General features: G+C 34.6%; 2 protein-coding genes across 2 annotated transcripts in view; both read left to right on the top strand.

The window, feature by feature from the left end:
- LOC113513816 (dedicator of cytokinesis protein 1) overlaps nucleotides 1–3,305 on the top strand; it is a 63,952-nt gene extending 60,647 nt beyond the window's left edge. The window contains exons 37-38 of the mRNA XM_052896909.1: nucleotides 1,307–1,412; nucleotides 2,018–3,305. Coding sequence (XP_052752869.1) covers nucleotides 1,307–1,412; nucleotides 2,018–2,286 — 375 coding nt within the window. The 3' untranslated portion in view covers nucleotides 2,287–3,305. The remainder of the gene's footprint in view (nucleotides 1–1,306; nucleotides 1,413–2,017) is intronic.
- Nucleotides 3,306–12,920: 9,615 nt separating this feature from the next.
- LOC113513395 (sodium-coupled monocarboxylate transporter 2) overlaps nucleotides 12,921–27,074 on the top strand; it is a 68,109-nt gene continuing 53,955 nt past the window's right edge. The window contains exon 1 of the mRNA XM_031908102.2: nucleotides 12,921–13,589. The gene's annotated coding sequence lies outside the window, so the exon portion shown is untranslated. The remainder of the gene's footprint in view (nucleotides 13,590–27,074) is intronic.

The raw sequence follows: 27,074 nt of genomic DNA, 5'->3' as shown, positions 1-27,074 counted from the left end.
TTAGGTCTCCCAGTAGCAGCGTGATATCTCTTCTTGGCATGCCTTTCAGAGTCTCCTCGAGTCGACCATAGAACTCCTCCATAATACCCTCGGTTGCGGCAGACGTAGGCGCATACACCACCACCACATTGATACGACAAGGACAAACTTATTATAAATATAAATAATTACAAGAAATAATCATAATGAGAAAACAATGGGCAACTTCCAGGCAACCTTTGAATGGAGAGGAGTAATTAAATTGTCAAATTAGCGTTTTCTTTTTATGGAAAAGTTGACCCGTTTTTCTCGAAGCATTTCTTCACTCTATCTATATAATCTAAGAAATATATGTATATAACAACGTCATGTGGTCCCGGCATAGAATAGGCCACCTCCTTTTCCGTGGGTGTCGTAAGAATCGACTAAGGGGGACACCAGCGTCCCTTTTAAAACATCACCAAAGCCTAACTGCGATTGGCAATCCGCCTGCTAAGCGTACCAACTACATGCAAAATCTCCCTTCTATGGGGAAAGCCTAAGTACAGCAGTGGTCAGTTAACGGCTGATGATCATGAGGATGATGATGGCCTAATTAGGTCGAGTCTATGTCTGTATGTGAACTAAAACGAGGAAAAACATGCATTGATTGCTTTACATGTAATGAATGTATTACCTAATATTTTGTTAAATGATTTATGGGGAACACATACAATATTGATATAATGGTTCTATATTTATATTAATTTTTAATTAAGAATATGTATCACAAATATTGCCAACTAATAAATCTTGAGGATGTCTGTATGAGGTCAACTGGGATAGAACTTTTGTAATTTGAAAGAAAATCGGTACTATTTTACTCGAGCCACTCTGCTCACATGTACAATACTATTTACACGAGTTACAATACTTACACGAGCCTCTACATTTCATGTTCAATGAAACATATAATTTACACGAGTCAAATTACTAATACGAATCTTCAACCATATTATTTATACGAGCCACACCACTCTTATGAATCACCACACGAGCCACGCCACTTTTCCGACTCACTACACTCTCACGAATTATTTCACTCACATGAGTCACTCAATTCCACTGCCACGAGCCACCTCACTTATTTGAGCTATCCTACTCACACGAGTCACTACAATCTTATGAGTCACCCAATTTACACGAGCCATTCCACTCACACGAGTGATCACACTCACTCACGACTCCACCCGCACTGGCCTTATCCGCCCACCGCTGAGCACGAGCCGCGGCGGTGGCGCGTGGGTACGGCAGTAGAGTGTATCAGTGGTCGGGCGGTGGTGTGCAGCTGGTGCGCGCGCGGCCGCTGCGGGCCGAGGCGGAACGTGAACGCCGCGCGTCGCAGCGAGCCAGCCTGCTGGCCTCCGCGCCGCCCTCCAACAGGGACTCGCTCGGTGAGTCTGCTACCAGCTACCGACCTCTGAACAAACCTCTTTAGCTCCCTTCTGAAGAACCCCATGCTGTAGTCACTTGGGAAAATCGCATTAACATCTACTGATATTATAATATTAAAGAGTAGCCGTTCCCTGCGGCGTTGCCCGCTTCTAACTATGCAGTACCCGTATATCATTCCCATTGAAACTCTCCATGAATCCGGTCTTTTACTGTATTGTATACTTAAATGATACTTACGTACCTAATACCTTCATGAAATTTCAGCCAATTCAACTGATCGGTTATTTTATAGCATTTTATATATGATTCGTTAAATTGATATATTTTTTTATTTATGAACCGATTGAAATAAAACGAACGCTAAATGTTAAGTGGAGTAAACCGCAACGCATTAGTGAGAACTGCGTTCAAATCGGTCAAGCCGTTTCTGAAATTAGCATGCACAAACATACAGACAAACGGACAGAATTTTTTTAAAAATAATTGTTTTGAATTCTATAGCGTTCATAAAGTCCCTCTATAATAGTTTTTCTTATATACCTTCCAAGTACAGACAGTGACCAGTTACGATTTTATTTATATATTTTAATTCAATGTTTAACAGGTACCACGGACTCCAATCATGACGACGAGGAGCCACCGCCACTCCCCGAGAAGCTATCCCACCGCAATTCAGACTTGGACGGCGATAACAACAATAACGGAGAATCGACCCCGCTACCCGTCAGGAACAACTACGATATGGTGATGCCGCCCACTAGGGGTTCCTTTCTATATAATTCTCTAGCTACGAGAAGGAGCACGACAGCGATTGGCGAGAAGCCACCAACCCCGCCGCCTAAAAAGAAAAATGTACAAAATAACAATTTGTAATTTATATAATTGTATAGAATTGTATAGAGCAGACAATATTACCCTTTGATGTAGCCGCTAGGCGCTTATATACAAGGGCTTTTTTTTAATGAATGACAATGGTATGGCAACCTCGCCTGCGCTAACGGTATATGCTGGCGGGGCACCAGTGAAGTATGATAGATGAGGATGAAAAGGCAGGTCAGTTAGCCTATTGAATTCACATAGAATTGAACACGATGGTTTCCAGGGTAAAGGAGGGAGGAGTCGACCTGAGTGGGGGGCATATTGCTAGCAATGGGGCTACTAGTATACTATATGCTATACTGACAATCCCTTCTCCCCCCTATATACAAGGGTTGTTACATTATTACAGAGACAGCCCTTGTATATAGGGAGAAAGGGATTGTTAGCAATGTAGTTTGACAGCCCCATTGCTAGCAATATACCCTATTAGGTCGACCTCCACGTGGTTCCCCCTGGAAACCATCGTGAACAATTCTCGCTGAATTCGTCACGATGGGCTAACTGACCTGCTTTATCCTCACCTATCATCCTTCACTTGTGCCCCGCCGGTGTATACCGATAGCGCGGGTGGGGTTACCATTCCGTTATCACCCACTAAAAAAAAAGCCCTTGTATATAATAGTATTAACTACGATATAGTCAAAAGAGGTGTATTAAAAATTATTAGAAGTGAATTAATATTGAATGTATTGCAACATGCAATAAATATAATGTTGCAGTAAGATGCAAGTAGCTATATAAGCCTGGTTATATGTAGAACGAATAAGTTTTTTTTATCAATACATTGAAATTAATCAAGTGCCAGTCCTGATCGTGTCTTGAATAACGAACAATGGTTCGGATTCGCACACTGTTTCTACTTTCAAATAGATACTATGTTCTATTTACGATTTTTGGATACATATTTAAAAACGAGTAATACATCGACTTGATTGGTTCATTCGAATCGATCATGATTCGTTCGTGTTGTGTTGATACTAGATTTGAATTTACTTTCTATTGTATATAATATATAATATATATATATATATATATATATATATATATATATATATATATATATATATATATATATATATATATATATATATATATATGACCTCGAAAGGGTGATTACAAAAATATAAAGTATTTATTTCGCGCAAAAACATGGTATAAAAATATTTTGTTTTTTCAACTGATACGAACAGGACATTTGAAATCTCTAGAGATTGTAATGTGAACTGATTTCATGTAAATTAAGAACAAAGCAAAAAATTGTAAGAAAAATAATTCAAAATCCGATATACTTGGGATTTTTTTACATATATGTATACATCCAGAAGCCCAGGCGTCATTTATTATTAGAATATCTCTTTTTACTTTGAAAATTGTGACGTTTTGCTATCTCAGCATCACTGCTGTATGTAAACGAGATAGAAGTTTTATTTACCATCTCATTCTATCATCTACTTCAATAGAAGTGTAAGCTAGATGGATATATGAAGCAGGTCGTACTACTTCCAATTTATTTGCTTTAATTTCGTGTTCACAGTGCAATCTCTATTTGACGAGTCTTCTTGATTATCAAAGTCATTGACTTCTGTGAACAGACGTCAGCATTGACTAGAAATCGACCACCGTGTGTTGCCAATGAAAATGAACTCTATTGCTATTGGTGCAATGATGTTTTTTTAATGACATATTGACGAAACAATTTTAGTTGTTGATAAATCGACTGAAATGATAAGTAAATTTGTCGCTCGATACACGCGTACAATTTTATTGTCATAGTTTATTTTATAATACTCGTATTGTGGATATTTTCTTTATAAATTGAATTTAAAGACACTTTAAAACGATGAAAAGTATCAAGATTAGTCATATCACGTGATGACATGGCAAGGTACTGTCAGCAACAAATATATTGACTATTTTACTAAGCGGTTAATGCAAATTATAATAATCATATTTTTTATGCTGACTGTACCCATCTAGAGTTTGCTGACAGACCGTATACATAGCGATTAAGTGTAATATTATTCAGTATTTGTATAAAGTGTATTTCGAATAAGTAACAGCGGTTTTTATATATATTTGAAATTGCGCATTGATTCAATTCAATTATTTACCATAAAGGTAACCGTACACGGTCTATTATTGCTTGGACAAATAGTACAAGTTTTTTTGTTGCTCTTGAATGAAAACTACTAATATTGTTCGTGCGAGGCAGCGCCCTCTATTGTTAAGAATTCATCATCCATCACCAGAGAGAGACTTTGTATAAAAGTCGTTTGCTTGGGCACCTCTGTCCTATTCGTGTTTCTACCGTGAAGCAGTTGTGTTCGCATGGCTGTGTTTCGGTTTGAAGGGTGGGATATGGCAGTGAATTTACAGGGTACAGAATAATAACACCTAATTTCTCAAAAATGGCAACGCATGGGGGGTATCATGGGCGAAACATTATACTCTGTTATGTCCATGTTACTGCTCATGTCTATAAGCGACGGTTACCACTTTCCATCAGGTGGGATATCAGCTTGTTTGCCATTCTGAGTTACATAGAAAATCCATCTTCGTGTTATACTACTGGAAATTCTGATCTCTTCATCAGCCTTTTATCACCGTACCTCTCGCTATAGAGTTGGAGTTAATCCACATTTTTTTTATACAACTTAGAATGGCAAACAAGCTGACGGCCCACCTGATGGAAAGCGGTAACTGTCGCATAAAGACATGAGCAGTACCATGGACATAACAGAGTATACTGTTTCGCCCATGATACCCCCCATGCGTTGCCATTCCTGAGGACTCAGGTGTTATTCCTCTGTAGCCATTAAATTCACGCCATATCCCACTCTTCAAACCGAAACACAGCCATGCAAACACAACTGCTTCACGGTTGAAACACGAATGAGACAGAAGTACCCAAGCAATCGACTTTTGTACTTTTGTTGTTTCCTTCTGGTAAAATTTTATTGATTTAAAATCACATTTCTTGATTGCGTGGCACACTACCACTGTCCAAACATTCCGTTTGTTCCTTCAACATCTGAGTGTTAAAATGAGCTTCCTTCGTTAGTTTCTCCCAATATAATATTAAAAAATGTACCTACAAGCATTTAAAAGACCAGCAACGTACGAGCAGTATGGGCGACGGTAGCCGCTTCCCATCAGGTCGACCGTCTGCTCGTTTGCCTCCCTAACAATAAAAAAGTCGCTTTTTAAACTCTAAAAGACATTTTAAAAATTGTCTAGACTCCGCATTATTTCAAAAACTAAAATTTGATTTAGTCGTTCCAGCAATAAAGTACCAGCAATTGATAAATATGCAAGCAACTCAACTCAAAATGCTCAACTGAAAATGGACCGTGTGCGGTCCACCTAAAGTTGTATTTACCAATATTTCAATTTGATGTTGAAATAGTTTAAAAAAAGCAATGAAAAGATTTTTTTTTTAAATAATATAGGGTTTTTTTTTGTCTATTTTTTAAGTAATAACCTCCCACCACTACAAGTAGGTAAGTACTTATCACGTGTTACCAGATTAAATTTATTTATGTATATTTGTTTTACTCCTAAGACCATTCAACACTGGGAATTATACACAATTTTTAACATAAAGCCCTATTCACACATTTCCAAGTCAAGATTTCTACTTTCAAATATTCAGTGTTCCATCACGGAAGTGTCGTCTGTAGTTGACAGTTTACATCGGTGTTTCCCAAAATGAGGACCACGCCCCACATGGGGGCAATTTGATAGTTAAGGGGGCGGGGCAATTAAAATATGGACTCGAAGCTATTTTAACCCTCTTGGCACCGATATCTACTTAATCTTGTGAGATAGTGAAACCTTGATATAGAAGTAAGCGGACTTTGTACAAAAGTCGATTGCTTAGGTCTCTGTCCCATTCGTGTTTCAACCGTGAAGCAGTTGTGTTTGCATGGCTGTGTTTCGGTTTGAAGGGTGGGATATGGCGTGAATTTACAGGGTACAGAGGAATAACATCTGAGTCCTCAGGAATGGCAACGCTTGGGGGGTATCATGGGCGAAACAGTATACTCTGTTATGTCCATGGTATTGTTCATGTCTATAGGCGACGGCTACCACTTTCCATCAGGTGGGCCGTCGGCTTGTTTGCCATTCTAAGCTGTATAAAAAAAAGGTCACAGAAAATGCAATCAAATCTTGTCTCGTTCCTGACCGACCCCTGACCAGGAAAGGTGTGGATAGACCTCAAATCGCACGACTCGTGTTGAATGTTCTAAATCATTGATGTCTATCAGAAAGTAATTAAAAACCTATTGCTCATTTACATATATACAGGGTGGACGTTAAAATTGCATCCTTTTAGTTGTATCAGCTGTTACTGTCCACTTCTGAACATAGCCTACCACATAAGCGGAGTGGGAGGGGGGGGGGTTGCCAGTTGTCATGTTTAGCAGGCGGATGGGCAACCGCAGTTTGGCTTTTGGAGATGTTTTAAGAGAGACGCTGCTGTCCATCCTTCACCCTTCCTTAGTCGCCTCTTACTACATTTACGGGAAAGGAAGCGGTGGTCCATTCTATGCCGGGACCACGTGGCTGCTCTTTTAATGGAGTATTTTAATAGTGAAACTAAATATTTTTCCCAAATACATTAGAAAAATGAATATAGAATAACATGAAAAAATTTGTCGTTCCATTTCATTCTAATTTAAAAGGATGTTATTTTTAATATCACCCTGTATAAATATAATTACGACCACCGAAATATAAATATAACATTTGTATAATATAGATAAAGCTGTATATAATTATGTATTGTTTAAAACTGAATGCCATTCATCCAAAGCGTTTGAATTAAAAAAAAAAAAAAAAGAAAATGTTATTTGTTCAATAGTTTTAGTTGGTAAGTTTATGTTTTCAGAATGTGTTACCGTTGTTTGAGATTTATTACAATTATTATTACTCTAAACAATCCGTTGTAATTTAAGACTTGTAGCTTTGATAATAAAGACAATATTTTGTTGTCAAAGTCTGATTTTAATAAAAAAAGTATTATGTAAAATTGGGAGGGACTTGAACTATGTCTACATAGTGGTAAACGTTATGGGAGTACACATCGGGGGTCGAGTCTGAGGTGTCATATCTCTAAATCTATCTCTTTGACTGATATTTTAATTCGATAATTTCGCTAAATTACTGTTTTATACACTGTCGTAATCTAAAGCTGTAATAAATTTGACTTGTATATGAAACTAGTTCATATTGATATTAATCTAAGAACAAGAATTACATAGAAGGAGTGATAAAATTGATAATTCATAGCAGGCCAGTGTATAGAAAATGTTATACGGCCGTATAACCCTACCAAATTTAGATACAACATGCTTGCATACTTTCTACATAAACTGTGTCCAATATATAATCTGGTAATGTAAAATTTGTCTTTGACAAATAATTGACATATCTAACATTTTCTATACACTAGCCTGCTGTGAATTGAGAAAAATAGCAACTGATGGTGTATCTTTCGTCCCCTTTTTACTAATTATATTTGCATAAGAAGAAAAGAGGCAACCATATGATTTACGGTTTTTATTTTATCATTCCTTCTATGTAATTCCTTGTTCTTAGATATGATCCCTATGTTAGAATAAATATTTCGTTGTCATATCAAATTGAAATCTTAATTTTGGATATAGCGTCTCAGAATCGATCCCCATTGTATTTCAGTTCTAAAAATAACCAAATTGATTTACTTGTATTTATACGATGGTAATTTAAGATTAAGGGATCGAAACTAGGCGATTTTTCACTATAAAATATACGTAAGTCAGTCCTGTTATTTTGACAAATTATAAATGTATACATTATTATACATGCATACTGCATTACATTACATATATATATATATATATATATATATATATATATATATATATATATATATATATATATATATATATAAATTGGAAAAGAATAAGATCCATTACTGTTGATTCGGAAGTCATGATAATTCTCTCATAAATCACTAATTTTTAATTTATAGATACATACAAATATGCAAATATCATTAATAATGACCCGTGTAATTCAAATCACATTTTTAATGAAATATTTAAAAACATTTTGACCATATTTTAGATTAACATTATCCTGTAGGCTACGTTTATAGTATTTCACGTGAGTCAAGCCGCGGCGCACAGCTAGTAATGCTTATTGTCATACATTATCATAATTTTAATGCTATGTTCTAAATTAAGACGTAGTATTCTTTATATGTTTTCCGTAAACAAAACCGCGGTAAAGAACTCTTTTACCATAATATAAAATGTAATAAAAGGCGGTAATAAATGAGAACGCTAATAAAAACCATAGTACAAAACATAAATAAGCTATTAAATAATCACTACTGGGCATTTTTGTATACTACACTATTGGCAAACAAGCATACAGCCCGTCTGATGGTAAACAGTCACTGTAGCCTGTGGACGCTTTCAGCACTAGGGGTGTCACGTGCGCATTACTCATACGAGTGCTGTACTAAAACCCATTAATTTCCACTGCTGGACACGAAGACTCGAGCTCAGATCTTCAAACCAGAGGGCGCCGTAAGCGTATACTGCTGCACACTGTATGATGCGGTCGTACCGTCAATGTCAATTGTCATGTAGCCTCCAACTCCCCCCAATGTTTGACCATATAACCAGTGTTGCCAGAACGGGGAACTTTCGCAATATTAGATAAAAATTTTAGTGATCACGAAATTTTAGAAAAAAAAAAATTAAAAAGAATTTGGTAATTATTTTCGACAGTTTTACAAGTACTGGTAAACGTATAGCTCTACATAAAATCGATAGAATATAATAAATGTAGGCAGCAACACAAGAAGAAATAAAGCATTGAGAAGGGAGTTGATTTTGCTGTTCGAATAGTGGTTACGTAGCAAAACGTAGTGAAATCCGACAAAAGTTTATTATTATATTAGATTATGAAGGAAATCGTATCATTTTTAGATAAATATTTTTGACATTTTTGATTGAAAATAAAAAAAAAATACACTTATCTGGCAACACTGCATAATATGCGACGTGTCTCGTGCTTAGACGAATGTAAGCACATTGATATACAAATCTTTGCCAATTATCTATGGTTATCCGAACAACAGGTAATAACGTAAGCGAATTTGAAAGTGTCTATTGTCCGTAACAGACGTTAAGCGTAAAATTAATTCATATTTTGGCAAACACAATCACAAATTTTACATTTATATATATTAAAATGGCAAGAATAATCTGTAACGTATACCTCGGTAACTGCCCACGATAATTTTCAATTTTTTTCACCGCAGAATTACATTTCTGTTTTGCCAAAGGTTGACTGCGAGAGTATGGCATGCTATATGGCATTCTAAGTCCGCCTCTCGTACTAAACATGGTCAATAAGGAATACATAAGTAAACTTGTTTAGCTCGAGATTGCTTAGCAATAAGACCGCCTTCTGTACTGCACTATACTTGTCGAAAATTGTTCAACAAATCCTGTTATGTCGGAGCAATAAAGTGTTAAATAAATAAATAGACAATACTGTAATTTTTTTATGTATTGTCATTTTTATATGCTTGTAAATTTAGTCAATTTTGGTTGGGGTAGCATTTTTCTAAATTATGTACAGATGTTATATTGGAGTTAATGTTACGCCATATCTCTAAACCTACATCTAAGAATTTTAATTTGATGTCACAACGAAATTTTCACTCTTACGGCCAATATGAGCAAAATTTCTTATAGGTAGATTTAGTTCTAAATTATTCTAAATTTAATTTGTGTTGATCCATAGTACAGCTATTTAGTGAAACTATCTGATTATGTAATAGGTTGTGATAAATTTAGAGAAATGGCTCAAAATCAACCCTATTTTACTCTTTATTCAGTATTAATAGTAAATACAGGATCATACAAAATAATTTACATCCTTTTTTAGGGGAGTTCCATTAATGGATTTGAACATTTTTCCTAAAAAAAAAAACGAGCTATAAAACGAGGAAAAATTTTGTTCCTCTACATAATTAATAGAATTAGTTGCACCGACAAGAGGTAACTCTTGAATGAAAAGAAAGAAAGAAGACAATTAATATAGCGCATCTAGCCATAAATCTAGTATGGGAATCTTTAATCCTTTATAGATGAATGCTTTTTATTAAAAAAAAAAATGTAAAACTTCACGGTGTAGCTTTGTATGTACCCTAAATACTTCCCAAAGTATTTTAATGAATGAATGAATGTATGTATACTATTATTTCTTTCAAAGAATGACACAGATTATAAAGGTTAACAATATGTACATGAAAAAAAAAATTTATAAAAACTTAAAAATACAGTAAATACGAGTATTTCGTTGTAATATCAAATTGATATTTTTATTTTAGAAATAAATTTAAAAGGAATGATGCCTCAGAATCGACCCCAGTGACTAGTACACCTATAAATTATTTGTGAATAAAATTGATTTTTCTCGGTTTTACATATGAAATATCCATGAAAGGTGGATACAAAGAGAACACTGTTTCAATACGTATATATTAATGACAATGGTACTCTGTAGGTGCTAGTGTAAAACTATGTATGTAAATATATTAAATTTAGATGTTATTTTAATATAACACCTTAGTCTTCAAGAATGGCATCGCATGAAGAGTATCATGGGCGACACAGTATACTCTGTTATACCCATGCTAATGCTCATGTCTATAGGCGACACCAGAGGGAGACTTTGTACAAAAGTCGTTTGCTTGGATACTTCTGTCCCATTCGTGTTTCAACTGTGAAGCAGTTGTGTTTGCATGGCTGTGTTTCGGTTTGAAGGGTGGGATATGGCGTGAATTTACAGGGTACAGAGAAATAACACCTGAGTCCTCAGGAATGGCAACGCATGGGAGGAATCATGGGCGAAACAGTATACTCTGTTATATCCATGGCACTGCTCATGTCTATAGGCGACGGTTACCACTTTCCATCAGATGGGCCGTCAGATTGTTTGCCTTTCTAAGTTGCATATAAAAATTTTCTTTTTCAACACATGTTACGTGTTGTTGTAAATTTTCAAAAATATTCTTCAATGATATTTTATATGGATTTATAAAAAAGAAGTGCCCTTATAGTAAATGTAATTTAAAGTTTTATAATTAGATTATATTTAAATTAAATAATGTATACGTAAAAGGTATTTATATATTAAGTAATTCTACAATAATTATTCTTAAGGTTTTGTTGATTATTTTTGTGTTATATGCGGGACGATATGATATATATATATATATATATATATATATATATATATATATATATATATATATATATATATATATATATATATATATATATCAATAATTACTAGTACCGCATTCGAGTATTCTGACACTTCCCTATGGTTGACTGGGAGAGAATGCTTTTAGCATTAAGTCCGCCATGTACACATATATGTACTAATGAATAAATAAATAAATAAATAAAAATTATGTAAATATTACGGATAGGTATTCCATGATTAATGTAACATTTTTTTTTTATGGATGATAATGAAATAGTAACCCCACCCCGCCTGCGCTATCGGTATAAGCTGGCGGGGCACCAGTGAGCGATGATAGGTGAGGATGAAAAGGCAGGTCAGTTAGCCCATCGCGATGAATATACCAGGAATTCAGCACGATAGTTTCCAGGGGGAACCACGTGGAGGTCGAACAGATAGGCTATATTGCTAGCATTGAGACTGATAGTCCGCATAACTAACAATCCGTTCCCCCCAATGTAATAATTTGTATTTGTTATCAGTATTCTCGAAGTTATAAGAATAAGTATTATTTTTATCGGTTTTTAATTAAACGAGCGAAATACTGATTTAGATAAATGACTGACTAAAAACTAGGACTTTGTAATTTCAAATTATCTTTAAAGATTCAAATTGAATCCAAATATGTTAACAGTGATACAATTTGTCTACACACGTGTGCTCTTGTTTCCCAAAGCAGGATATCAAATGTGTTCGTGCTTATTTATGTATAAAAATAATATATTATTATATGTATATCGTGGGGTATTATATTTTAATAAAAATAAAAAATAGTCACAGATATGAATTTAAATAGACATATATAATATTTGTGATTGAGATGAATATCTTTAAGATTTATTAAAAAAAAAGTGAATAAGTAGAGATGGGCTATATATAGTTAGAATATCTATATAATGGCCCAATAACGGTTATACTAAATATATCGAAAATGAAAAATCTGATTAAATTGAATATAGATATCCGACCGGTATGGGCGATATCGAAATGGGTGATAACTTTTCCCGCCATTTATATCCAGAGGAATTAAATATATGCCTAGTAATCCAAGCGATATATATATATATTAGGTACTCACGTCTAACATTCAAGTAATAAGTATTCTATCGTCCCGCCATGCTGCCATACAGCGCACCAAATACTATATGTATATATATATATATATATATATATTGTTGATTTTGTCAATTCTGTATATTATTAGATATCGGTTCGATGACATTGTGTACTCGTGACGTAAATCAGTAAATATTACCATAAATAAATAGTTTTTTTTTTCTAATAGATATGTCTACGGCGTATTATTTTAAACCTTCCCAATGTCGTATTAAAATTTGTCTACGACGTTTTAACAATGGATGTATGAATGAATGAGTATATTTGCATTATACAATACAGAGAATACAAGAATACAAACAATAGATAGCGTTTGTTTAAAAATAATAAGACGCCGAAATACTGAACACGGTTAAATAGATGTGTTTTTGAATTTACACGGTACTTAAGCATAACAGCATAGTGCCGATAACATGATTGTTATGTCCATGGTACTGTTCATGTCTATAGACAACGGTTACCACTTTCCATCAGGTGGGACGTCAGCTTGTTTGCCATTTTCTAAAAATAAAAACTGCCAGTTTCACCAGATTAACTTACGAGGGATAGGCAGTAGCGTCTCTCTTAACACACCAAGGGTCGGAGTTGAGCTTTACAGAGATACGAGCGTTGAATATTGAATGTCTTTATTCACCATTTGCTTGTAATATATTAGCATTTCGTATGTTTAATTCAAACACTAAGGTACAATAATATGACGTTTGTTTGAGACAGCAAACGGCGGTACTGCTCACACATCCTCCGTAAGTTGAAGCTCGAGAGCGCGCGCGGCCTGCACATGTAAATATAACCGAGCTCTGTGAGAGCGCGTCCCTCATAGATCTAGTCTCCGCGCCGCAGACGGTCGTGTTTCACTTGCTGTTGATGTATGTTACAGTCTAAATTCAGTTGTCAATCCGCCTGCCAAGCGTGGCAACTACGGGCAGTGCCCTTCAATAGGAGAAGGCCTATATTCATTAGTGGATAGTCAATTAATTAGTGGATAGGTGATTGATCGCCAGCGTATCCCCAACGGGATACGCTGGTGGAGCACCAGTGAAGGGTGATAGATGAGAATGAAAACAGACCAGTTAGCCCATCATGATGAATTCATCAGGAATTAATCATGATAGTTTCCAGGGGGAACCGCGAGGAGGTCTAGTCCTGGTTGGGTATATTGGTAGCAATAGGATTCTCAGTCTCCATCACTAACAATCCCTTTCCCCCCACATTTAAATATTTGAATGCGACTTCTAGCTTAAATGTAATCTGGTGCAATATATTTAATTGCATATACAATAAAATACTGACATTTCACTGTGGTAAAGTAGACTAAGGAAGTATTTAGCGAGTCATTGTTTGTTTTTTATTATCTGCTTAAATATTTGAATATCATAAGATAATTTGTAACTAAAATTAAAGAAAATATAAGATTAGACTGTCTTTTTAAAGTCGTGTTGTTAACTTCTGAAACTACTGTATCATTAAAAAAAAAGATTGTCCCATAAAAAAATCGTCTTTAATTGCGACAAAACTAGTTATTTTGATCTATAAATTACTGAACCGATTTTGATTAAATTTCTATGGGACTAATCTGTTAGTATTTTTTTCCGATCGGATAAAACTTGACTGACGGAGTTATGAGGTAACAAATATAAAAAAAAAAATACAATTTACAAACTAATTGAAAACCTTTTTGAAATTGGTTGAAGTAAATAATTTGAAAGTGCTACAATTATAACAATCACTTGATCTTCAGACTAGGATACTCTATACCAGAGGTGACCTAGAAAAAACTAGTCATATAACCAGAGGGAGACTTTGTACAAAAGTCGTTCGCTTGGCCACCTCTGTCCCATTCGTGTTACAACCGTGAAGCAAGGCTGTGTTTCGATTTGAAAGGTGGGATATCGCAATGACTACAGGGTACAGAGGAATAACATCTGAGTCCTCAGGATTGGCAACGCATGGGGGGTATCGTGGGCGAAACAGTATACTCTGTTATGTCCATGGCACTGCCCATGTCTATAGGCGACGGTTACCACTTTCCATCGGTGGGCCGTCCGCTTGTTGGCCATGCTAAGTTGTATAAAAAAAAACTGGTCATATAACCAGAGGGAGACTTTGTACAAAAGTCGTTCGCTTGGCCACCTCTGTCCCATTCGTGTTTCAACCATGAAGCAGTTGTATTTGCATGGCTGTGTTTCGATTTGAAAGGTGGGATATGGCAGTGAATTTACAGGGTACAGAGGAATAACACCTGAGTCCTCAAAAATGGTATTGCATGGGGGGTATCATGGGCGAAACAGTATACTCTGTTATGTCCATGGTACTGCTCATGTCTATAGGTGACGGTTACCACTTCCCATCAGGTGAGCTGTCAACTTGTTTGCCATTCTAAGTCGCATAATAAAAATATAAATACATAGAACAAACTGCGTAACGTAATCATCAACTGCTGCACGCATCATCTTGTTTTATTTTTCAATCACCGTCCCGTCACGTTATTTATCTTCTACGCAGTATGGCTTTCCTTTGTTTTCGGCACGCGATAAACAATGTTGTTATTTCATTTGAGATTTCAAAAAGTTTGTAAACGGTAGATCGCACAAGGTTTTGTCAGTAAACAGTAGATCTTGGGTCTAGTCAAGTCGGCCACCCCTGCTTTATACCATTACCACATCCATGAATATAGGCCTCCCTCTGTTGAGGGGTTTTGCCGTATCGTAAGTTGGGCTTGGAGATGTTTAAAGGGGTACTGCTGCGAATCCCTTGGTCATTAAATTCCCTTAGTCGCCTCTTACGACATCCATGCGAAAGGAAGGCGTGGCCTATTATATGCCAGGATTACACGACAACACTATTCGATGTTTATATTGTTTGTTTTTTTTTAATTTTTTTTTATACTTCGTTTATTTTTGTTACCATATTTGGTACTTGTATGCTTTATTATTTCAGCTCTGTTGTTATGGTGTTCGTGACGTCACTATGGGAATTACCAGAAAATCAGGGCTACCAACAGTGGGTAATGTGCCCGTTGTTGGTGGTTTAATGCTGATATAAGCTTTTTTTTTTCTTTTTACTACTTTCCTCCATGCAAAGATTGCCTGGAAGAGATCGCTCTTAGTGATAAGGCCGCCCGTCGTTTTCTCAGTGTAATAATTTCTTGTAATTGTTTGTATTTATAATAAGTTTATTGTTGTAATCTTATGGAGGAAACAATAAAGAGTATTTACCTATCTATATAACTTAGGTGTTTATTTTTTCTTTTTTGTAATTATGGTTATGTACTGGGTTGGTCGCCTGGTAGCGACTGCTTTTAACATAATAGTTGTCGTGATGAATTATTTATACTGTATGTTTAATTAATTAATGAAATATATTATTTATGCATCATTTATGTAAATATGTATCTATGTAATACAATTTTATCTTTGGCTGTTAAATTGGTTACACAGGTTACACTCTGGGTTTTTTGTACGCGTCCGTGTAGCCTAACTTCAGGCTGCAGCTGAAAATCAGTGCTTTGCTTTTAAGCAAAACTATCACTGAACTGTGGCCTATTTAGGTCACTGCGACACACTTGGTGAAAACATATTTCCATACTTTATCTATTGTTTTATATTTAAAAAAGTGTAAATAATCTGATTGTATAAACTCATTTGTTAATTTACGTGTGTCATAAATGGCTCAAATAAAGTGTTTATCTATCTATCTATCTATCTATCTACTTACTATTTGTGAAATTGTTTTATGGTAAATAAATATTTTCTATTCTATGCTAAATCTATATAGATCTGAATCCTAGTGAGCGATAGGTATAACAGATAATTATGTATGCATGTACATAGGTTTAGGTCTATGCAGGAAGCCTATGTTCAGCAGTGGACAGGTAATGACTGATATGATGGTGGTGATGACGTAGATTTGAATCATCCATCACCGTAAACTAAAATTTCATCCCAACCATCTGAACGAGTGGCGGTCCTCCACCGTGCGTTTTTCAAGGTACTTTCTTTCACGCACAACCACTCTTTGGAATCAACTTCCAGCAACAGTATTTCCGAAACGATGCGACAACATAACCTTCAAGAAAAGAGTATATTCCTTTTTAAAAGGCCGGCAGCACACCTGCAATGCCGCTGGTGTTGTAGGTGATCATGGGCGGCGGTAGTCACTTACCATCAGGTGAGTCGCATGCTCGTTTGCCTCCTATGTTGTAAAACAAATCCAATATTGAGTTTTAAACATAATTTTCTTTACATCAAATATACAAACGTAATGTAAATCTCTCTGATGTGGGTATGTGCGTCACTTCGCCCGCAGTCTTTTTACACAGCAGGCAAAACTTTATAATATCATAACCTCTAAAGGATAATATCATGAATCAACAAAATGCATTAAAATTTTATTGTACACGTTACTGCTAACTAGGGGTCATTTGATACGTCGCTAGGTAGCAACCGTGCTAGGTCAAATATCTACGTGTTGGGGGGAAATGGGTTGTTAGCAATGGAGTTTGAGAGCCCCATTGCTAGCAATATGCACTATCAGGTCGACCTCCACGTGGTTCCCCCTGGAAACCATCGTGAACAATTCTTGTTGAATTCTAGTCACGATGGGCTAACTGGCCTGCTTCATTCTCATCTATCATATTTCACTGATGCCTCGCCGGTGTATACCGATAGCGCAGGTGGGGTTACCATTCCATTATCGCCGTTAAAAAAAAATATCTACAGCGACATCTGTGACTCTGAAAGGCGCGAACTTAAAATTGACTAATTTTTAATCAATTTTAAGTTCGTGACTTTAAAATAATAATTACAAAAGGTTGCCTACAAGAGATAGTAACAAGGCATTTTCAACATTGTTTTGTAATGTAATCTTTTCTTGTAATTGTTTGTATTTATGCTGTTTAAGTGAACAAGGTTGATAATTAATATGCTTGATATTGTAGTTCTCTTTATCTCGTTTTCATCAGTCGGAAAACATAAAGACTTTGTATGACAGAATTGTAAAACATAACACAATAGAAATCAGTAGAAAAATATAAAAGGCGTATTATGATGGCCAGTGATACGCCACAATGTCTTTAAAAAAAAAACAATAAAGAGTATCTATCCTCTTATTTTAAATGTACAGTTCCAAAGAATGATAATTAGCAATCGCTACCTATAGTTATTTTTTATTTTAATTGTAATAGCAAACAAGTTGACGGTCCTTTGTATGGAAAATGGAAACGGTTGCCTATAAGCATGAATACTTTGCATGGCTGTGTTTCGGTTTGAAGGGTGAGATATGGCAGTGCATTTACAGGGTACAGAGAAATAACACCTGAGACCTCAGGAATGGCAACGCATGGGAAGTATCATGGGCGAAACAGTATACTCTGTTATGTCCATGGTACTGTTCATGTCTATAGGCGACGATTACCACTTACCTTTACTTAGGTCAACTTGTTTGCCACTCTAAGTTGCATAAAAAAGTTAAAAAAAAACATATTTTTTTAAATAAAACATAACCCTTTTTTTTCTGGTATTTCAAGTAATTAGATTAAAAATGTTCTAAATTAATTCTTTTTTTTTTATATTTTAAGCAATTTAGAATGGCAACATTCTTAGTTGCATAAAAAGAACCTTTCAAATACGGAAACTACCAATTAAACTGCTTAGCGCCGGACACTGGCGAAATGTTGATGTTTTAAAATTTAAAAAAAAAATATGTTCAATGATGTTACCTCGGTAGTTCAACGACACGGCATGCTTATTTAATAAAGATACGTGCACAGTATTTTCGATGTAGGTATAGAAACAAGGGATTAACTTGTTTTTGGGGAACTGGGTAAGACCTAGAAAAATATTTTTTTCTCTCTCACTGCACTGGTTTTTTTTTATTGGTAGAAAATGTAATAGTAACCCCGCCTGCGCTAACGGGATAAGCTGGCGGGGCACCAGTGAAGGGTGATCGATGAGGATGAAAACAGGCCAGTTAGCCCATCATGATGAATTCATCAGGAATTAATCATGGTAGTTTCCAGGGGGAACCGCGAGAGCAATGGGATTCTCAATCTCCATTACTAACAATCCCTTTCCCCCCACTGCACTGGGTTGGATGGAAGAGACCTGTTTTAGAGATAAGCACATCCTTATCTTATTTTCGCATATGGGGTCAGCTAAGCCGTTGCACGTCGACTCATAGGGATCTTTTGTGCTTCCCCCTACCTTATACCATCATTCCATAGATCCTATGTGTTACCTTAACTATATCGCGCGGTTTAAGATATCTGTAGTCCCGAAAGTAAGCCCACCTTTGCTAACAAGTTGTTAAACTAACCGCTGTATCTTTTTTTCAAGTGCAATAAAAAATAGATAAAAATAATATGTATAGTTTTTTTTTAATTAGGTTTTGATTTCATATTTTGTCTGTTTTTTTGTCTCAATATTATAAGTCTCACATTTGGCCGTGTGGCCCCGGCATAGAATAGGCCATACCTTCCTTTCCCGTGGGTGTCTTAAGAGGCGACTAAGGGAACTTAATGTTTAAGGGGTGGGTAACAATATCCCTCTTAAAACATCACCAAAGTCTAACTGTGGTAGCCAACCCGCTTGCCAAGCGTGGCGACTACTGGCAGAACTCCCTTTGTGGGAGAAGCCCATGTTCAGCAGTGGACAGTTTACGGCTGATTACATATATATATATATATATATATATCTAAATTACTATATAAATATCTAAATTACATATATTATTGTCGTGTATTCCTTCCTTTCCCGTGGGTGTCATAAGAGGCGACTAAGGGAGGGCGAAGGACGGGCAGTAACATAATTCTTTAAACATCTCCAAAGCCTAACTGCGGTTGCCAACACTTATGGCGGAGGCTTATTTTCAGCAGTGGACAGTTAGTGACTGAAATAATAATAAAAAAATATCATATTGCTTTGTAACATAACAAAGACAATGAACGTACTTAGTTGTTAGTGCTAGTAAAATACCGATTAATCATTAACACTGGTCACAGCTACACCTAATGTAACCGCTAGGATTGAATAACGTGGGAATCGTCATCATGGAAACACGCTTAAATCGGAAAAATCAATGTTTACCTTGCGTCAAACATGTAATGACTGACTGGAGAATGAATGCAGGTCAGTTGGCCCACCAAGATGAATTCGACATGAATTAACCACGATAGGTGGTGGCGAACCGTGTGGAGGTCGACCTGAGAGGGTATATTGCGTTGGTTTTGTCAGTCAGTCACCAGAGGGAGACTTTGTACAAAAGTCGATTGCTTGGGTACCTCTGTCCCATTCGTGTTTTTACCGTGAAGTAGTTGTGTTTGCATGGCTGTGTTTCGGTTTGAAGGGTGGGATATGGCGTGAATTTACAGGGCACAGAGGAATAACACCTGAGTCCTTAGGAATGGCAACGCATGGGGTGTATCATGGGCGAAACAGTATACCCTGTTATGTCCACGGTACTGCTCATGTCTATAGGCGACGGTTACCACTTTCCATCAGGTGACAGGCCGTCAGCTTGTTTGCCATTTTAAGTTGCTTAAAAAAATAAACAAGAATAGTTTACCTATTTATTTATTATTATTTTTTAATCACATTGCAATGAGAAAAATAAGCATTTTATTGGCAAATTTTTTATATTTTTTTTTTCAAAATAAGAACATTTTTTAAATTTTAAATAATATTTGAATAACATTAAATAAATAAACTCAATCCAGCCGTTGTCGCGTTTGCGTTTAGCAACATATATAGCGATTCATCTTTATCTAAATAGTTTTTTTTTATCAATATCACCGTCTAGAAGTAATCATACGAGTATATGCATATATACAGATATTTTATTATAATTGTCGAGCCTTAAATAATTTTACGACTGTCTAGTTCAAATTGATATGTTCTGAATAGTGTTTGCATTGCAACACAGCTCGGAGATACGTTATGTTAATATTACATATCAACTCTAAAAATAAACTGTACTATTATAATTGTCAACTATTTATAGATATGACGAAAATTTCTGTTTTATTTTTTTTTAGATCCAAATAACTTGAACATTTGTAAATATCTGTATATAAAATTGAATCCCTGTTTCACTTGGTCTTTTCGATTTTACTTATTAATTTTTGTTTTCTAATATTTTGTAGAAGATTCTAATTAAAAGGATAATTAAAAAAAAATGTCTAAAAAATAGGAAAAATTCAGAATCCTTAGCGACTAGTTTAACGTCGCGTGTTTGATTTTGCGCATTTGACAGGACATCGTCTGTCGAGTGAGCTAGTAAACAATAATTATAACGTCTATGTAAATAAAGTTTAACTAAACGTTAAAAGAAAACTAAAATAAACTATTTAACATCATCATGCCATAAAACTGCTAAACATAAGGCTCCTTTGGTGAGTTTTGCCAGTAGTTGCCACGATTGGCAGGCAGATTGGCAACCGTAGTCAGGCTTTAGAGATATTTTAAGACGAACGCCGCTTTCAAGTACCAAGGTACAGAGGAATAACACCTGAGTCCTCAGGAATAGCAACGCATGCGGGGTATCATGGGCGAACCAGTATACTCTGTTATGTCCATGATACTGCTCATGTCTATGGGCTAACTGACCTGCCTTCTCATCCTCACCTATCATCCCTAACTGGTGGCCCGCCAGCGGATACCGTTAGCGCAGGCGGGTTACCATTCCATTATCCCGTTACCGAAGTGGTTCCCAGCATTTAGGGTAACCACACCGGAAACATTCTACAAATTTCTCCAACTACTTCTTTAACCCTAGAAAGATAATCACATTTGGTATGGCGGTAAAGATAATCATACGTCTCAGAGACGTACGCCTAGTTATTAACAAATATTTTAATATATATGCATTTATTAATTGTTTATATGGTCTTACATATTAGTTTAAGTATTGTACTAAGTAATAAAACATTTATTAAGTTATTATATTCATTAATTAAAAGAAAAAAACAATAAACATAAAACTCTCTTAAATATAATTCAACTTTTTTAATAGGAAGTTTCTATGTGACTATAAGTCTTCAATTAGAAATATTTGAGGCACTTTTTGAGGGTGTAAATGCTAAACAGTCTTTAATATAATAGAAACAATCTTTCTAACGTTAAGATTTAAGTATATTTATTTCTTAAATTTATTTATTGTTTTAATAAACTATTTCACAAATCACACATCATACTATACTGTTCTATCATACCTACTTGTCCAATTAGGGGGGAAAGGTATTGTTAGTAATAGAGACTGAGAATCCTGTTGCTAGCAATATACTTAACCAGGTCGACCTCCTCGCGGTTCCCCCTGGAAACTATCATGGTTAATTCGTGATGAATTCATCATGATGGGCTAACTGGCCTGTTTTCATTCTCATCTATCACCCTTCACTGGTGCCCCGCCAGCGTATCCTGTTAGCGCAGGCGGGGTTACCATACCATTTTCACCCATTGAAAAAAAAAGAACTTGTCCAATTAATTAGTCCATTACCCTAAGGTTGTCTTGAAAAGATTGCTCTCAGCAATAACACCGCCTCACTGTACTTATACAATTGTATCGTTGTGTTTGTAAATTGTCTTGCTTATTTCCTATATTGTAGAATGCAAATAAAGTATGGTATACCTACTCATTCATTCACACATCAGACTTTTACTAACAAATGTCAAATGTATTTTACTATCTTACCAAAGGGAGACTTTTACAAAAGTCATTTGCTTGGGTGCCTCTGTCCCATTCGTGTTTCAACCGTGAAGCAGTTGTGTTTGCATGGCTGTGTTTCGGTTTGAAGGGTGGGATATGGCGTGAATTTACAGGGTACAGAGGAATAACACCTGAGTCCTCAGGAATGGCAACGCATGGGGGGTATCATGGGCGAAACAGTGTACTCTGTTATGTCCATGGTACTGCTCATGTCTACAGGCGACGGTTACCACTTTCCATCAGGTGGGCCGTCAGCTTGTTTGCCATTCTGAGTTGTATAAAAAACACTACCTTTTGAAGCTATTGTAATTGTTTGTTGGAGATAATAAATAATAGTAATTTTTTTTTTTTTAATAATAGTAGTAATCTATTATTAAAAAAAAAAGTCGACGAACGCTGTCACATACGGGTATAATCAATAACACAAACACGAAGCCGCTGTAATATATCATTTACATCTACTTTTTATGTGGGTACTTATCGCTTAAGCATTTCTCTCGATGTTACTTCCACTTCCTTACAAACGTTTAACATGCCAAGCAAACACCGTAGTGGCGTTCTGTACGGATTTCCTGTCACCCTAGTAAAATAATATTATTGAGCCTTTATTAATTTATTTTTTTATTTATTTTTTATTGTACACAAAAAATTACAATATATAATATATATAAAATAAAGATGTACAACAGGCGAGCTTAACTCTGTAAGAGTTCTCTTCCAGCAAACCCTGAGTGGAATGGAGCGTTAATTACCAGCGGGCAGTATGCGTACAATAATAGAAGAAAACATTATAGATGTTTCTATTAAAAAATAATAAATATGTTTATATACATATATAAGTAACTCATACAATTAAAATCAAAATAAATACATATCTGTATACAATAATACATATACATGTATACATAAACATAAAATATCTCTTTACATAACCTTTGAGCTTTAATTGTTTTAAATTTATTTTCTTTTACCGTTAGTTTTTTTTATGATAATAGAATAGTAAACCCATCTGCGCTATCAGTATACGCTGGCAGGACACCAGTGAGAGATGATAGGTGAAATTTAAAAATCAGGTCGGTTAGTCCATCGTGATGATTTTACCTGGATTTCAGCATGATGGTTTCAAGGGGGGCCCATGTGAAGGTTGACCTGGTTGGGCATATTGCTAGCAATGGAATTCGTAGTCCGCATTACTAACTGTCTTTCCCCCATCCTCTATCATGGAGGTAAAATGGTTGTGGGAGTAGGAGCCATTACTTCTTTATTGTACGTATATATATATATATATATATATATATATATATATATATATATATATATATATATATATATATATATATATATATATATATATATATATATATACCTCGAAAGGGTGATTACAAAAATATAAAGTATATATTTCGCGCAAAAACATGGTATAAAAATATTTTGTTTTTTCAACTGATACGAACAGGAAATTTGAAATCTCTAGAGATTGTAATGTGAACTGATTTCATGTAAATTAAGAACAAAGCAAAAAATTGTAAGAAAAAAAATTCAAAATCCGATATACTTGGGATTTTTTTTACATATATGTATACATCCAGAAGCATATATATATATATATATATGCTCACCCTACCACTCGGGGGATGCGCCGGTATATTAGCACATCCCCCAGAATGCTTGTTAACTGTTGAAACTCTTGTACAGTGTTCAATGAATAACAATCACTTTATAAAGTGCGATTAAAATGTTTAAATAGTATTATTTACTTACAAAAATACCGCATGAAACAAATAAGAGCGCAAGTTTAAATATTTTTTCTTACAACATGGATTTATTAGACACGTCTAGCGATAAACAGCCTGTACAAACACAATCTATTTTTGACGTTAATTATATATCAGATCTGAAGGAACGTATGTCTATCATGTACGATTAAATATCATTTATTATTGAGTATACGTATTGTTCAAAAGGAACCTTTTTACATATATATATATATATATATATATATATATATATATATATATATATATATATATATATATATATATATATATATATATATATTGATAGATGTAGTTTTTTTTATAAAAAAAGAAAATTGATAAACATTTGAAATAGAACAAAAAAAATACATATATTAAATGAAGTCAACAGATTTTTCTTAGTCAAGACATTTTCACTTACAATATGTAAAAATATATATATAATTGATTTATATATATATATATATATATATATATATATATATATATATATATATATATATATATATATATATATATATATATATTGATGAATATATAATTGACTAGTGCTTCAGCTAATAGTATGAGTTTTCTGCCAAAAAATTTTATAGAGATTAAAGCATGAGGTTTTGTTCCTTATGAAAGCAATGAAAAAGGATTGGGTCTTAGAAGGAATAAAAAGGTTTCTTTGACAAGCAATGAGGACTATGTCCATGATATTGCAAGCTTAGCATTTAGATTTTTAGATAGATACTCCTTATTGTTTTCTACAAAAGATTACAATAGTAAACTTATTACAAATATAAACAATTAGAAGAAATAACCACAACGAGAAAACAATGGGCGACCTTATCGCTAAAAGCGATCTCTTCCAGGCAAGACTATTTGCTATATAGATTTATTTGCTACCGTAGTTATTATTATATCAAATGTGTACTGTCCACTACTGGACATAGGCCAGTTTTTACCAGTTTCTTGTCTTAGTATATAAAAAAAAAATTATCTAATAAATTCTGAGAAAAACCAAACGCCCTACGTTGTGTTAGTGTAAATATTTATTACTGTAAAACTTCCCCTTCCATAGAGCACGCGCTCCTCCCATGATCTTGTCATCAATGCAGTAGCGTGCTAATACAGTCATGTGACAACATAAGTCCCCGCTTATATTAATCAACGGTCACTAAATAAATTTATAATACTTTTATCACTGAACACATATGAGTAAAGTCGTATTTAGTGGAAAATTTTTCGGATATTATATACCTTTGAGGCTGTTCTTAATTAATATTTGCCTATATTTTCAAGACTTATTTGATATATACTTAAAAAATTTCCTCTGTTTGGTTTTTTTTTACGATTTTAATTCAAACATGGCAGATGCTAAAAACGATTGTGTCAAATTTAAATTTCGAACTGAGTCTCTCCTGTTGACAATTTTGTTTTTGTCCAATTTAAAAAATGTAAATAAATTTTTAAAAAAACTACATCTATTTAGATTAGAGGCTTTTTTGTTTTGTTATTGATAAAAATTACGAACTTACCCAATATAAAATATAAACAATGTTTATACAAACATATTCCGGATATAGGTAGCGGTGATAGCGTTTTTTTTGTATACCAACTAATGATTTTTATAAACTTTATTAATCACTCGCTGTTTTATATGTAAATAAACATTTCTCTGAATAGATTTGGTAAGAGTAAACTAAAATTTCACAGGAAATCAACAAGAGTGCTCTGTGGATATATAAAATTAACATTTTAGTATTTGACGTCAATAAATGTAGCACTGCACGCAAAATATTATGTTTTCGACTAAAATCTTCGATCAGTGTACCAGACTAATGGCCGATCTAAGAGGCCATGGCCAAGACTGTGTTCCTGTTTTTAACAGTTTAAAACTACGCTTATTTTTTTTTTGGGTAAAATTAAATTTATAAAATCTTATTGAATAAAACTTAATATTTTTTTTTAACTTACATTTTACAAGAAATCATCCAGAATATAGAAGTGAAACGGTTTCTATTCAAGTATCAATAATATCATCATCATTATTACAGCCATTATCAGTCCACTGCTGGACATAGGCCTCCCCCATAGACTACCATAAGGAACGGTCCCGAGCCATCTGCATCACTGACACCATGCAATGCATTTGAGCTCGTCACTCTGTATAGTGGAGGCTTGCCCCACATTGCGTTGACTCGTACAAGGTCTTCATCCAAGAATCTTTCTTCCTCATCGGTTGACAGTTCTTCGAGCTATGTGACCTGTTTATCTTTCGGGTCGTGTGGGTGACTTTAGTTTTTCAAGTATACTTTAATGTAATGCCAACCCGCTTACCATCCGTGGCAACTACTGGCAAAACCCCCCTTATGGGTAAGGCCTATGTTCAGCGGTGGACAGTTAACGGCTGATGTAATAAATTATAATTTAATTTAAATATGTTTTAATTATTGTTGTCTATGATGCTGCATCTCAAATTTGAATGTAATTTCGGCCGAGAAGAATGAGTAAATGAAACTCGGTTATTATTTTTTTAAAAAAGGTATTTTTTAGAAGTTTTAAATTTGTTTGATCACAGACTACTATGCAGTATCGTATTATAAGAACATAAAAATTAAGACTTTAATTTACTTTTAGAACAAAATAAGAAGATAAATCAGTAGTAGTGGTAGGTACACGTGATTTGCAAATAAAATACTGATTGTGTCATCGCCTTTCGAAAGATCAAGATATTGTACATGATTCACTAACGAGAGGAAGTATGTATGTACATCAATCAAACAAAGGACATCGCCGAACATGAATTTTGTAAATAAAATTATTTATATATATTATATTTATATTTATATATATATATATATATATATATATATATATATATATATATATATATCAATACAGACACAC

The sequence above is a fragment of the Galleria mellonella genome, unplaced genomic scaffold, assembly GCF_026898425.1.
Source record: "Galleria mellonella isolate WM207_F2 unplaced genomic scaffold, CSIRO_AGI_GalMel_v1 utg35, whole genome shotgun sequence".
NCBI classification, from domain to species: domain Eukaryota; kingdom Metazoa; phylum Arthropoda; class Insecta; order Lepidoptera; family Pyralidae; genus Galleria; species Galleria mellonella.
The sequence above is the reverse complement of the archived record's forward strand: the minus strand, read 5'-3'. Positions and strand labels throughout refer to the sequence as shown.